The 15,086-nt window shown below is 39.6% G+C and overlaps 1 protein-coding gene across 2 annotated transcripts in view; it reads right to left on the reverse strand.

The window, feature by feature from the left end:
- LOC146617117 (protein EFR3 homolog B-like) overlaps positions 1 to 14,445 on the reverse strand; it is a 30,004-nt gene extending 15,559 nt beyond the window's left edge. Inside the window, exons 1-4 of one of the 2 annotated variants that reach the window (XM_085372526.1) lie at positions 14,358 to 14,445; positions 4,494 to 4,570; positions 1,454 to 1,581; positions 644 to 794 (exon numbers count right to left, since the gene is read on the reverse strand). In XM_085372526.1, the coding sequence (XP_085228652.1) occupies positions 644 to 794; positions 1,454 to 1,581; positions 4,494 to 4,570; positions 14,358 to 14,442 (441 nt within the window). In that variant the 5' untranslated portion in view covers positions 14,443 to 14,445. The remainder of the gene's footprint in view (positions 1 to 643; positions 795 to 1,453; positions 1,582 to 4,493; positions 4,571 to 14,357) is intronic. The other variant, XM_085372525.1, reaches the window with a different exon arrangement.
- Between the last annotated feature and the right edge of the window lie 641 nt (positions 14,446 to 15,086).

Consider the following 15,086-nt stretch of genomic DNA (forward strand, 5'->3'; position numbering starts at 1 on the left):
CACATCAGAAGATACTCATCACTTCTCTCTGCCTACCACTCCGTCCTTGAGCTCTGATCTTTCTCAACACAGTATTCTCTCAAGGTTAACATCTCTCGCCTTTTACCATCACGTCAGGAAAGTAAATGCACCCTGTCAATTTCAGATAATACCTCTAAATCCACTCAAATGGGCAGTATTTGCTGCAGCAGGAAAGCTTAGAAACTAAGACACATTAACATCCAACAGCTTGGGTGTGAGAGCATTTCTGTAAATTTATATCACTAAAACAGCTGACTTGTGTCTGAAAAGATAGAACACATTATAGCTAGGCAAGTTTTCTTGATTATTAAATTGTAAATCAACTAAAGAAGTGTCTATGTTTAAAATCCAATAATATAATCTGAATGAAAGGACTAACATCCAGCAACATTGCACCCCTTGATTTGTTTTCCATACTTTTACTATTTTATACTACAGGCACTTAATTCTGTTGTAGATATAAGACAAGTATGCAAACCTATTTTTCCACAAAGCAAAATTGACAGAGAAATGCAGCTACCAGTCTTCTTTTTTTGATTGTTTGTTTGTTTTTGGTGGTTCATTATAAACAATGGGAGTCATCAAACTGATATAATGCAATAGTGAAATCCTGGAAACTCACTGAGTTGGTTCCTAGGATCTGCAGGCTGGGTTTGTCTGACTCCAGAAGCTTGCGCACCATCTTCAGAAAGCTCTCCACAAACAGGTTGATGCTTTGGCAGTGACATGCCATCAGCAGCTGGTCCAGGGCTTCCATGGCTATGCACACATACCTGGAATGGCAAAAGAGAGAATAGAGAGTCACTTTAACCCTGAAGATAAATGTAGTCTGTGCCTGCAAGAAATCAAAATAAGATAAGCTTTCCCAGACAAACTCTGGAGACTGAGCATATTCAGCTGGACTCTGCCAAGTGTAAATATAATCTGTACAGGCTGTTTGCATTTGTGAGAATCATTGCAGGGTGCTCAGAGAAAAACAACTTCACTGGAATATAAAGTAAGTGCAGACTGAACAAACACATCACAACGCATAACCCAAACCAATCGTGTTCTTTTTTATTAAAAACAGACCCATTTTCCTCCATGTCTTGTTGGTTATATTGCGAAGATAGTGACAGTGAGTTTCGAATGTAACGAGGAAACAGGGTCAAGAACACGCATGCAGAATACAAAGAAGGATTTTTACAGCACAGTCTTAAGCGCTTTGATAAGCTCAGATCTTATGCAGAGATCAGAACAAATCTCTTTGATGAAAGGATATTACAAGCACCACTTTTCCTATTACCAACAGCCAAGCCACCTCAAAATCTTCCCAGAATTTTTATGTTACAGCTTCAGTTGTGCTAGATTTAAATAAACTGATATGTTGCAAAGAATAAACACAAAAGACGCACAAACACCAAATGTTTAAGAGACTACAGTTGAAGCTCACCCGTATCTATGCCGAGCCACATCCCTTGACAGCCTCTCAGACAGGTAGGCTCCGATACGGTCCAGCTTCTCTGGAGCTGACAAGGCGTAGAATGTCAGCTTTTCCATGTTGGCCTTGACCAGACCATCCTAGGTGGGTGACAGAGGGAGACGGCAAAAGTGGGACACTTTGCAATAATCCAAAGGATCAGTTAACCCAGAATTTAAAAAAAAAAAAAAAAAAAAAAAATTGTCCGATGGGATTTACATACATGGGTTAATGTTCACTAACAGGCTTTGGCTCGGTTTACTTTTACAGCTTTTTTTATGTCAATGGGGATAATAATTTATAAAATTGTTGTTCCAGAAATGTTTCTCTAATGCAACTGTGTGTGTTTAGTGACAAATATAAATCTATTCATTTCTAAAAACCCCAAATCAATGAGTATAACTAGATCATCAGGTTTTAACTCCTACTTTTCCCCTTGACCTACTTTACTGCTCTTCAGTTTGGTCTGGGGGAAGAGAGAGCTAAAAACACCAACAGTCCTCTGAGATCTCACTTACATTCGGACAAGACCAAAGAAAAAAAAAAGAAAAAGAAGAAAGGAGTGAATGAAATAAAATTTGAAGGTTTTACACATCCGGACAAGACATGAGCGGTGTGTTACAAAAAAGAAAGAGTACACCTCATATTTCTGTAGCTTTTAAAAGTCACAACTGTTTTTAGTCTCTGACAACCTTTGGCCCACTTGTCTTTATAAAAGCGCAGATCTGTTATGGTCCCATCAAAACATTTCAATCAGGTTGAGCTTTGAACTTATACTGGGCTACTGCAACACCTTGATTCTTTTCCTTTTCCTCCATTCTGCTGCAGATTTGCTGCTGTGCTTGAGAGTATTGTCCTGATGAACGACCCAGTTTTATTCAAGCTTTAGCTGTCAGACATATGGCCTCATATTCGACTCTAGAATACTTAGTTGCTATACTATAGTTCATGGTTGACTCAATGACTGCTGCAGAGGTCCTTTGGCCGCAAAACAAGCCAAAATCTTCACCCCTCCACCACTGCACTTGATAGTTGGTATGAGGTGTTTGAGCTTGATTTTGGTCTTGTCTGTCCAAAGGTCATGTCCCAGAAGTCGCATGGTTTGTTCAGATTCAGTTCCGCAAACATAAGCTGTTCTGTCATGTCCTTTTTAGAGAGGGTTACCAAGCGTTTTTCTGGTAACCCTGCCAAACAAGCCATACTTGTTCAACCTTTTACTAATTGTGCTGTCATGAACTTTAACATTTAAATTTGCTAGAGTCTGAGATGGCGGGGGGGGGGGGGGGGGGGGGGGGGTTGCAGGAGGGGTGTCTGACAGTCTGACTTTGAGATGATACGATATCCACTGCTGAGAAGTTTGGAAACCACCCTGAAAGCTTTCCACTTGCGAATAATCTTTCTTCCTGTACAATGATGAAGTTCCAACTGTTGGCAAATGGCTTCATTCTCATTACTTCTCCAAGGTAATTGCTGGTGTCTTTCTTTCTTTGCTTTGTGTTAGCAAATTTCCACAACTTAAGACAACATGATTTTTATTGTCTTGATACATAAAACCTTAGAACTGGAAGAAGGTGTAATTTGTTTTTCTCAATATTGTACCCACATTAACAGAAAAAAAAAGTTACTTTCATAGACACTGTATAAATGAAAATGGGTAACTCTCTGTAAAATGATAAATCTTGTGATGAAGACATGAGCACCAGTGGAACTACTTATACAATCCAAGCATCCTGTACATAATTGTTCCTTTTCTTGTTATAAGTTATGAATATAATTTGCCATTTACACGCACAAAAAAATAGCACATCACAATATGTTCAAAACAACTCACTCATGTTAGCTGGGGATGTGTCTCTAACCAAGGGACACATTTTAGCAGGATGAACAATAACAATGCCCCTTTTAATGTAAGTGCCTAAGTGGTAATGTCACAGCATGCACAAAAACAGGATGCAGTCATTGTTTTTATATATCTGAATTCAATCTAAGAGAGCACATCTGCTGTCATACCTGCGTACGAAGAATGCGCTACCAACTACCATCTTCTTGAAATTAGTTTAATGAGCAATAACCAGTTTGACTGTTAAGTTTACCTACAAACATGGCTTCTCATCCAAACCATCAACACAATTTTTAAGAGAAGACAGAAAAAGCACCAGTGAAATTAGTAGCTTTTTTTGGTCGCTACATTTCAGAATTTTCCAGTTTCACTACCCAGCCACTGCACATTTACAAATTAAATAGGACCTCAATTCTTTTCCAAATTTATTTTTTAGCAAAGACAAGTAAAAAAGAAAACAAATACATACAAACCTAAGAATACATTGCTATATTTAACTTCTTTACCATCAAGTATTTCAATAAATGCATATATACACACATTCACATGCTCACACGATGTGACACAATTTCGAGTCAACATTATCAGACTCCTTAATTATGCCTAATCTGCTGGAGCACCATTAGTTACAGACTCAGCCACTGCAGGTTTCATTTTGGAGCACAATAAGCAGGTGCACAGAGACAAAAAGCAGGGGGGGGAAAAAGAGTTAAGTATAACTATGCCGCTGTACTGCAGACCATAGATCTAAAAGGTAAAGTGGGTTACTGCAGCAGCATTGAGGCAGTAATGAAGAGCAAATCAGCTTCTTCGTCTCAGCCCAGATTAATTCCCTTTATGAGTCATCTGCATCAGATCTCAGTAAATCAGAAAAATGGTAGGAAAGATGAGCTTTGAAGAAGGCAGTTATGTAGCTCAATATAAATCCTCCTAAATATAAATTGCCATAACTATTTATATTTGCAAGCAAAGCGACCACAGATGGATCCTACCAGCTAAACCTGGCAAAGCTCAATTTTTATCCTTAACGTACAATGACCCCAGTTATTTTTTATCCACAGATACGAAAGCACCAAATGATTTCTATATGTAACTCTACACTATGTAGACGAATGGTATTTGACTTTGACAACATGAGGTATTAATAAAAAAACAGAAAGAGTCACTTCTCACCTCTGGATCTTCTGGGAAGATGTTGTCTACCAGTCTCTTGTACCGAGGCCTGAGTGCCCCGCAACAGCCACAAACCCCTGAGGAAGGAGAAAATGGAGAGGAAAAACAAAAACAAGAGAGAAGTGCTCAATTAGGCTTGTGCAGCATGACTGATAGAAATACAATAAATCAGGTCTTTTTCCTTTTTCTGGTAGTAGTATTAGTCTGCACTCTGTCAGCCAAAGTAATGAGGTAGTCTCAAATCAGCCACATTTCGGTACCGATTCAATGAACACTGCAACAAATGGGCAATAAAAAAGTCATTCCAGTTCAGCAACTAATGACTTCACATTATTGCTCTCACAACAGAAGTAATGGTTGAAAGCTGGAGAAAAATAAGTTACAGAAAATAAACATTAACTTTAACAGAAGTCATACTGACCTGTCGGCAAGAAAGAAAAAAAAAAACACAACTGCAGCCAGGAAAATGGACAAAATGGATTTGTTCATATTTGTCAACTGACAATAGTCAGGCCGTAATATCATTAATTTAGCAGCATACATAAATATAAACGCATGAACTTACAAATACGTATAGCCTGAGACAAATAAAAAAAAATGTGTACAGTAGAAGGTGACTTCATGTCAGCTTTTAAAGAAATTCCTATACACACAATACGCCTACTTCATGCGGTACGGGTATGACATAATCACTCGAACTTTTGTTTTTAGCGTTAAAAAGATTTATCAAACCGAAACTTTATGTCACAAAACACATGTCAAATCAAGGCGATTCTGTGGAAAGACACTTCAGGACACCAACATATAAGGAATGTGGTCACCAGACAATTACAGTGACAGCAATGCCACTGAGATGAAACAGGCACACACACGCACACACACACACACACACACACACCTCGCTTTCTCTCAGTCAAGACAGCCTTAAAGAGAATGATGCAGCACAAAGTACGAACTGTGAACAGTGATTTTTTTCTGACTTTGCACTGAGGAGAAAGCAAGCCAGGCAGAGAGGCAGAGAGCTGACATGATTGGTTGAGGGAATTCAGCAGTGATGAGTCATAAGGGAGACCCTGTGAAAATGAAAAAGGGACACCCTCCAAAATTCCCAAATTACGCTTTCACCTTTGAAGCATACGTGCATTTTTCCCCCCATCTTACTTCCTTTAAACTCACCGTGTGAGTTTTAGAGTCATAAAGCTAGACGAAAAAAGTAGGTCATAATGCAGTCAGCATTGCAGGCAAGTAATGAATGGTTCTCTGACACAAATAGAGACAGGAGGTATTTAACGTTTATTAAAAGAAAAGAAAATCAGTGCACTAAGAAAGATTTTCATCTGCCCTTCCTTTCTCCCAACGTCATCTTCTTCCCTTTTCTTAACTTAAATTAAAAAGTGGTTTATTAATCATTATTGTTGCTGCTGTTACACAGACTGAGCAACGTCTCATGAAATGGCAGTAAAAAAAAACAAAAACATTCTGAGCACAAAGACAACATTATTAGCGGTCTATTTGCTACACCTTTGCAATAATGGCTTCCATTCCATTTATAGACCATCTCCCAACTCAACACCAAGGTAATACATTTTTTTTAAACTACTACCAAAAAAGCTATTTTCTGTTCTTCAAACAACACCATCAACAACACTGCTCACGCTATGCCAGAACTGACAAATATGACTTGCAAAATACTTTGTGAAATCCAATAAATAAGAAAAGCCTATTTATTTGGACGTGACAACATTTCCCCTTGTTAAATAAATATAAGTGATTATAATCACAATGCCTTGGTGTTAGCAACGTATCTATTAAGACAAAGACGGGAAATGTAAAGATTTTATGCACTCTTCAATATTTGTTCATAACGAGTCATATCTGTATAATAACGTATTAAAATATTACTTGGTAAATATCAAACACTGATATCAAACCATGAGTGTGTAACACCCACGATATAACCACACAAGATATCGCAATACCATGTTGTATCAATTCTTTCCCTCATCCCTAGTGTCTTTGTTAGTACAATCATGACAGGAAATTATACCTAATTGTGTAAGCAATCATCTTCATTGGGACATGTGTTGCTGCTTGAAAAACTTCCCATCACAAGACGTTGTTGGAAGTCAAATATGTGTGAGAAGAGGTCATGCATTACCAAAGTTAATTATAAATGGACACCTTTCAAGCCTGAAATGTGCGACACCTGTACTCCCAAAGAAACAGGACTATCCAATCTAGAACTTAATTGGCACAACAGGTGGCAAAAATAACAAAATGCACAGTCCACGCTCAAGAATAAATCATCAAACTGTAAAAATCAAGGAAACAAACATCAGCCAATGCACCTGAGTCACTGATGCTATCCCTAACGCTGAGTCCCTTCTCAAGACAAAACCAAAGCTTTGGGTGGAAAATGATTTATTCCCAAGAGATGTGCATGCATGAGGGTTTTTTTTTTTTCAAAGCACAAACATATCAAAGTCACATAGTATAACAACAGAAAAATTAAAAACAAAATATTTTCACACACTTTGTCTTATCTTGCATTTTTGGCCAACCAACTTTTGAAAACAAACACATTTAACATTTTAAATTAATTTCCAGTATTTAAAAAAAAAAAAAAGAAAGAAAGAAAGAAAGAAAATGAGTGTTGAGACTATTTAGACTTCTGAGCACTGCTGCTATAGAGATCGTGATTTAGACCGAGCAACAAGGCTGTGTATCAACATTTAGTAGCCTTCTGCTACATTATCAGTGACCCACGCCTGGCAAGGCAGCTGCAAGAACAGATAAGATGTCCCTAATAGACCTTTTAATAAAGTTATCACTTTGAGTACTAAAAGCGCGTTTTTCAAGACTCATGTCTGCTCTCTAAGTTGTGTTGAACTCGGTAGGAGTTGTCATCCATGTGCTCATCTCAGGGAAGTGTGAGTCTACTCGTAGCACTTCTTCTCTTTCCTCTATCACTTCAAACACTAATGAGGCCTCTGCAACTCTCCCTCCCTTCCTGCACCCACCTAAACTCCATCCACCTCCTGTTCACATCCTTGCTGTATTGGCTCAGGGCATGAGTGTAGGAGTCAACACTGAATTAATAAAAAAATACAGTGGGTCCCTAGTCTCCAGAAGAAAGGGTACCGGACAGACAGAGAATGGGCAGGAGAATGAGAGAAAGACATATACAGAGATGGGAGTGTGATGGGGGAGGTGAAATGAGATGTGCTGAATGAGTCACAGATTAGTGCTACTTATTGCATCTGCTCTGTCCAGGACAAATCTGTCCTGTCCTCTCTGTCAGCTGCACATAAAATTTTTTGGGGAAAGTCATTTCTAAATAAACTAAATTATGTAATATATTGGCATTTTATTTCACACACCTGTGGTGCAGCATTTGGATATATTCTGCCTTTTCCCTCCTTTTTAAAAAATTGTAACCAGTTCTCTTTACTTCAGTGTTAGATAGGGCTGCCACGATTAGTCGACTAGTCACGATTATGTCGACTATTAAAATCGTCGACGACTAATTTAATAGTCGACGCATCGTTTGAAGCTTTGTAAGATCACAAAGGACGCAGGAATGAGTAGTAGGATTTAAGAGTGTAATAACGGACTGAAACAGAAGATGGCAGCACTGCATGTACAAGGATGCCAGCTGCCGTTAAACCCCGAAGAAGAAGAAGCTGTGTCCCAGAATTCATAGCGCAGCCCAGCGCAGTTGTCAACAATGGCGGCAGCTAGTTAGTTTTAACTTTAGGCAAGGCAAGGCAAGGCAAGTTTATTTGTATAGCACAATTCAACAACAAGGTGATTTACTCTTATTATTCTTTCTGGGTCACAAAATAAACGTTTAACATATTTTCAGGCAAGAATGTAGCTGTGTAAACCTCAAATATCTGCTCAGTTTATCAAGACACCACATATTTTCAAAAGCGCTCCGACGTTTTCGGAGACGTCTGTTACCCACTAGCTCGTTAGCTAGGCGGGGGCAAGGCTAACTAGAGCCGTGAGAACACCGGACTCCCGGCAAATCGTTTTCAAACCCACCGCCGTCTTTTGCTAGTCAGGTTAAACATATATATAAGTCACTTAGATAACTTAAAAATGTTATTGTTTGGCTTTCTTTAGTATTTTATTTGTTCCTGAGTAAATCGGTTTGGCTGAGATTAAAGTTATAGTTTTTGCACAGCTAAAACTGTCAAGCAGACAGCTGATTATCAGAAGTGTGAGATGCTGGAGAATATACTCCGGTGTCCTGTTATATTTTAGAAAGCAAGGAGTTTATTAAACTTCACCGAAACAATCTGCAAATTTCATTAAAAATTAATAAACTACCATCTTGTCTTTATTTTTAGTTAGCACAAACACTTCAAGCTGTAAGCTAATGATAGTTATATAAGACCAGATGCTGCTGGTGCAATAAGCTGTACGCTGTACGTCCAATGGATGATGATCTGATTAGTCGACTAATCGCAAAAATAATCGGTGACTAGTCGACTATCAAAATAATCGTTTGTGGCAGCCCTAGTGTTAGATCAACTGACAGCTGAACAGTTTTTTGTAACGACACCAAACAGCATATTTGTTTCTACAACTCAACAAACTTGATGAAAGTGGCTCAAAGGGGCCGATTACACCCACAGGTCTTTATAACATAAAATTAAACTACCGCCATTTAAAACATTTACATATTCTGCTTGCACTCTAATTGTAATGTATGTACTGCAATACCGCTTCTCTGAGGAAATTTCTCCAGCTGATTTGCTGGCACAGAAATTCCTGTGATGTTTCAAAGTTGTGTTCAGTTTCTGTTATAAGGAATGAGGGCTGTTTTGTGCTTCTGCTAATGATGGGTTAGTTAGGGAGAAAAAAAAAACTTAGAAGGCAAAACAAAGTGGGTGCACAATGATTTGGTCGACAGTGGTGAAAAGCACAAAGCAGGGGGTCTCACGACATCCACCCACTCTGCGCTGCAAGGTGACAACACATTTATGGGCTGGACACCGAGCTCCTCCACACAGACTCAAATAAGGAATAAAACCTACACAGCAAACACTGTGAGCAACACACTGACGAGCTTGAAACACAGGAACAATAAATCACTTGTAGCTCTAACACTAATACAACGACAAGGTGAACATCTATCGCTACTAATTGGATGTTAAGCTACACAATCTTCCAGCATGAAGTTATGAGTGGATATATACACACATGTAAGGGTGGGGGGTCACCATCCTTCAAATCGCCACAGGAAGAAGCCAGCCAATCACAATCTATTTTTATCCTCCTAACAATGGGCCGGTACATTAACAGATTACACTCTCCATTTCCCCCAGGATATCAGCTTAACATTTCCACATTAGGGTGAGAGAGAAATGGAGAGAAGGGAGGACAAAACTGCACGTGGAAGTAAGAAAAATAAAGGCAAGCAAAAATACATAGCTACAGAAGACATGTTTTTGCATGATAATAACAATTTTTGAAAAAAAAAAAACAGAAAAAAGGAAAAAATCCTCCACCCACTTACACAAACACCATGAGGTGTTAATAACTGCACTGTGGGTTCCCACATATCAGCTGTAGACACTAGTGCTAAATAAAAAAAATAAAAAAATAACAGAAATTATCTCAAAGGATGCTACAAAAACATACATGTGAATGCACAAGGTGGTGCATGACGCTTTACGCATCTTGCAGTGTCATCTGCACCTGCTGTCCCAAATCTGCTCTGTTGTGCCTGAAGTCACATGGCGGATAAGAGAGAATAAATACAGTCCTGACACCCAGCAACAACAATATTTAACACACTTAATATCTGCCTGTGTGTATGGAGGTGTGCGTATACTTGGGAAACAGAACTGCAGGTGCACATTCAGACCTCACCTTCACCTAGGGTCATGCAAAGCGGTGGTTTTGAAGGCCAACGCTGACACACAGGCATACAGTGACCTTGCTGTAAATATACATACTTCCCCAAGAAACACATCACTTCTCATGAGGGTTACAAAGCAAGCTGCCCTTCAGGGGTGTCATTACATAAGAGGGAGGGGGGAGAGAGACAAAGTCCTGCTATTTTTACATCAGCAAACATCTTCAAACGTTGTACTCACACAAAGAAATGCAAGCACACAGCAGAATCTGGCAATACGGAGAGCAAACGAGAAACGAGGAGCGCGTAAGCAAATAACAAATAATGAGCAAGCCCATTTCAACAGCTAACCAGTATGCACAGACGCTGTCACTGAGTTTGGGAATACTGTACAGCAGATGAGGAGAGGAGCAGAGTACATATCATAGAGAAGAGGGTGACAGCCTTTTGGGAAGTGTGACAGGGAATAAAAATATTTGGGGATGACATAAAAACTACTCAAATGTCCTGCTTATATATAACCATAACACTCCACCATACCTGCCCACCATATCGCTTAGGTATGTTTGAGGTACTGGAAAATATGGAATTTCATAAGGAAAACATCATATACATCAGTTTTTCAGCCAATTAAGCCAAGAGCCAGATTCACAGCACACATTCGATCAGTGTGGGTGGAAGCAAACGTGGCTGGTGTAATCCGACCAACACACTGATGGCCAGACCCCGCTGCCAACAAATCTATATAACACAAGCCTGGTCCAACACACTATGAATCCCTTAAACCTGCACAGACACTATAAGCTGAGCACACTGTACAGCCTTCAGTTTGAAGCGCCTGTGTTAAAAATCCACTCCAAACCAAAACCTTACTCCATCAACAGTCTGCAATTCAAAGCAAAGCTGGCTACATTTTTAATTAACACTAATCAATTAACCATATATCAACATGCCTCAGTAACATCAGAGCCAAAATAAATGTCAAAAACCATCTGGGGGATTTCATCAAATCTAAAAATGATCTTACCAGAGCTTTTCTGTTTTTAAAGAAACATAATTTAACACATAGTATCTAAAATACTGAAGAATCATACATATATGAACACAAGGTTATAACGCAAACACCCAAAGTTAACCAGAGTTAGCAAATACTTAATACACTGACAGAGAACACACCCTGTTAACACCAACTATAACAGAAAGAAACATTATCAGTGATAGTTAGGAGTAAATAAGTGTCTATTACCAAACATAAACATCTTCAAAGCAGAGTCCCCGAGTAATCTATTACTGTAATGTAACAGTGAGTATCCTTTTAAGTGTCCAAGTTTTCATAAGGCGCTTTCAGGAGCTGCTACACTCTAGTCAGAACTGCTTTTTATCGCAAGAAAGCCGAGAAGGAAACATCTTTGTAGAATGTAGGAAAACAGGCTAAACGGCGGATGCCTGATATTACTCACATGTTTACACAGCCCAGAATGCACAGACCAATATGCAATGGAAAAAGGATTGTTAACCTTACCGTACATTAGTCGTGATGTGGAAGTCGCTCACTACGGCCGTTTATGTTTTCTTAATGCAGCTTCAGTTCCTCATGCAGACACACTGCTGTGCCTAGAGGCACTGAAAATGCACACAAACACACGCACCGCTCAGCCTGGGATAAATGCCTGCACGTGTGCTTGGAGCTAAAAGGCATATGAATGTGCACCGTGATTGGTGCAGAGGCTGGCTCGCTGCTATGAGTTACACACGCACAGTCTCCTTGCCATGCAGGCACACACACAGTCATTCACACACTTGCGCACAAAAAGGGGCTGAGAGGCAACGTCAGAGGAAAGCATGCCGTGATGACCTTGGATTTTCCCATTCTTCTGCAACAGTGCTCCTTCTTAACGGGGGCAGTGCAGATTTTGACATGCAAGCGTGCATACAAGCACACCAAACTCACTTATAATCTACCTTTCAATTACAGAGGGAAAAAAAGGCAAGGACTGACAGAATAAGAGCGAAATGTGCACCACAAAGATGAAAAGGGAGAATACCTCCTTCCCACACAACCCTCTCGTCTCCCTCTCTCCACCCCCTGCCAGCATCACTCTTGCCCTCCTCTCATCATTAATCTTCCCCTCTTTTCTGCTTTACTTAAATTCAGCTTTTCCTTCTGCACTTATGCAACCTTCTGCCACACTTCCTTACAGTAGGAAATGTGCGATTACATAACCATGTGTACTGATATTTGCATAAACAAAAGCAAATAACCATTCCTTTTAATGAAGTGACAGTTTACGTTTTCTCTTCCAGGTTTCATTTTCTAAAAAAAAAAAAACAGCAGATAAATTCAACAGTAGGGCTGGGCCATATCATACCATTTATGGTAATACATGCTGGGCAACGGTGAGAAAATGAAATATTGAATATGGGTAAAACACGCATGCGCAATGCCTTTGTTTTCATACGCACATGGCGGAAAAAGCACGGCGGCGACAGAGAATGAGAAGGGCGAAAGCAGATCGTTGAATGAAACGGATGAACCAGAATTGGTTTGTAAAAATGCTGCAACTTCAGTGGTGTGGAACTGGTTTAGCTTTCATCCGTCAAATACACACCAAAGCACTATTTTTGGCAGAGCATGCTAGCGGGCCGTCGTTATTACCGTGTTTTTTGGAAACTACGCCACACTTAAAATCAATCCTTTTCTGAAAATCAGCAGTGCCCCTTATAATCCCCGTGTGCCTTATGTATGAATTCTGGTTGTGTTTACTGACCTCAAAACAATTTTATGTGTTACACGGTGCTCGAAAATCTGTCAAATGTTTTAGTATGACTTTGCTAAGCTACGAACCTGCACCGCTTGATGGATTGTCGGAGCATTACAGCTATCGTAGGCAGGAGCCTCGTGCAGTGATGCGTACGGTGCTTTAACATAATATTACCGTATTGTGTGTGTATAACCTCTTTTTAATGTTTTGTGGATATTATACATGGTTATGCTGAGGATATGTCGGCCAATTTCCATTGGAAATGCCTTTTGATTAAACTGTCAGCAAGGAATTTGCATTTGCACTGTTACATTTTTTATATAACTTTAATGCACATAAAAAACAGCTGCTTGTTTATGTGAAAATACATAGATGGGGTTTTTTTGCACTAATAAAGTTGTGGAGTTGTAAAGTCATTTGTCTAGTGTCAATTATATCGTCAGTTATATCGTTATCGCAAATTTTCAAATGTATGTCGTGATAAATATTTTTGGTCATATCGCCCTGCTCTATGCAACAGCGCTTGCTTCCATCTCACGAATGGCAAAGCTCATCACCAGAGCAACATGAATGCGCCACAAAAGCAGAACTTTCAAATGAATCCTATCTTTTTATAACTATTACCACAAAGCCATTAAAAAGAGATACGATCATCACATTTGTTCTAATGCACAAATTTGCAGCGGTTTGATCAGAAACCTCACAATACTGCAGTGCACTCATAAAAACTCAAATGCACACTTATTATGTATTAAGTGCTCAGTCTCTCTGGTTCACAGTTTTCAGTCTTCTAAGACGATCTTATAATGAACTAAACATCTAAAATAACAACATGTTAGGTGTTTCTCTCTTATGTGAAATAGTAGCAGCTCACAGGGTTTTAGAATGCAAAGATCCATCAATCAAGCTCAGTTCTGCAATTCCCAAAAGTGCATTATTGATTGCCAATGAAATCAGCAGTTGTACAATTAATTGAGGTTGGCAATAAATTGATTGTAGTAATAAATAAAATCTGCCTTGGTAACTGGGCAACACTGTTTAGCAGCACCTTGTATTATTAACTGTGAACAATCTCAAGCAACTTTGAGAGAGGCAGACCCCAAATAATAGTTTCCATTTTCACAATGACTTATTTTTAAGTAATGTGAATTTGGGAAGTATGGTAAAAACCAGCTATTCAGTGACACTAAGCAGGGTCCCAAAGACCACAGGGGAGGTGATGTTGTCACTTACCCTTGCCAACGCGATGGTCCAGAAGGGTACGACAGTCCAGTGCCAGCCTCTGAGTGGCCGGGACATCAGGCGGAGGCAAAGGCATGGTAGGCAACAGACACACACACACACACACACACACACTCAGACAAACACTACTCCTTTCATTAGATACAAAAACCTTTCTTCCTAAATCCAAACGTATATAATATAAACAAAACTTGGTTTCTTGTTTAACAGAACTTGGTTTCTGCACCTACACATAAAAGCTAAACTTCCATCCCAACACAAACACTCAAACCTAGAAACAAAACTTCTCCAAAAACTTTAAAATACAACTAAACTTCACCAAGACACCCCACTGAACACCAACTTGTATGTCCTTGTCACACAGCTTCCTTGTAATGTATGCCACTGCATACACAGGTTGTCCGCATTAACGAAGAGATTAGTGATTAGTCCTTCTATAGCAGCTCTGCTCCGTGTGCATCCCTCTCATTAATAAACATCTCACTGACACAATGGACCCCACTATCCAGCCGGGACTGCTCGCTGGGCGAGAGAGGGAGAAAGAAAGAGTAGGGTGGAGAGAAGCAGGGCAAAAGGGGCACTGTGGGATAGCCATTCAGTGAGTGGGCTTGAGATTCAAGGAATGCAGCCATGGATGTCAGCTAAGGATGCCAGCACAGGCAAAAGGTCTGCAGGGGATTTTTGGTGCAAGTTCACACACTTGGCTGCAGGACCAGATAG

This window comes from Diplotaxodon limnothrissa, linkage group LG15 (assembly GCF_057381915.1).
Source record: "Diplotaxodon limnothrissa isolate DT_005_m linkage group LG15, D_limnothrissa_male_GT1.1, whole genome shotgun sequence".
In the NCBI taxonomy this organism is placed as follows: Eukaryota; Metazoa; Chordata; class Actinopteri; order Cichliformes; family Cichlidae; genus Diplotaxodon; species Diplotaxodon limnothrissa.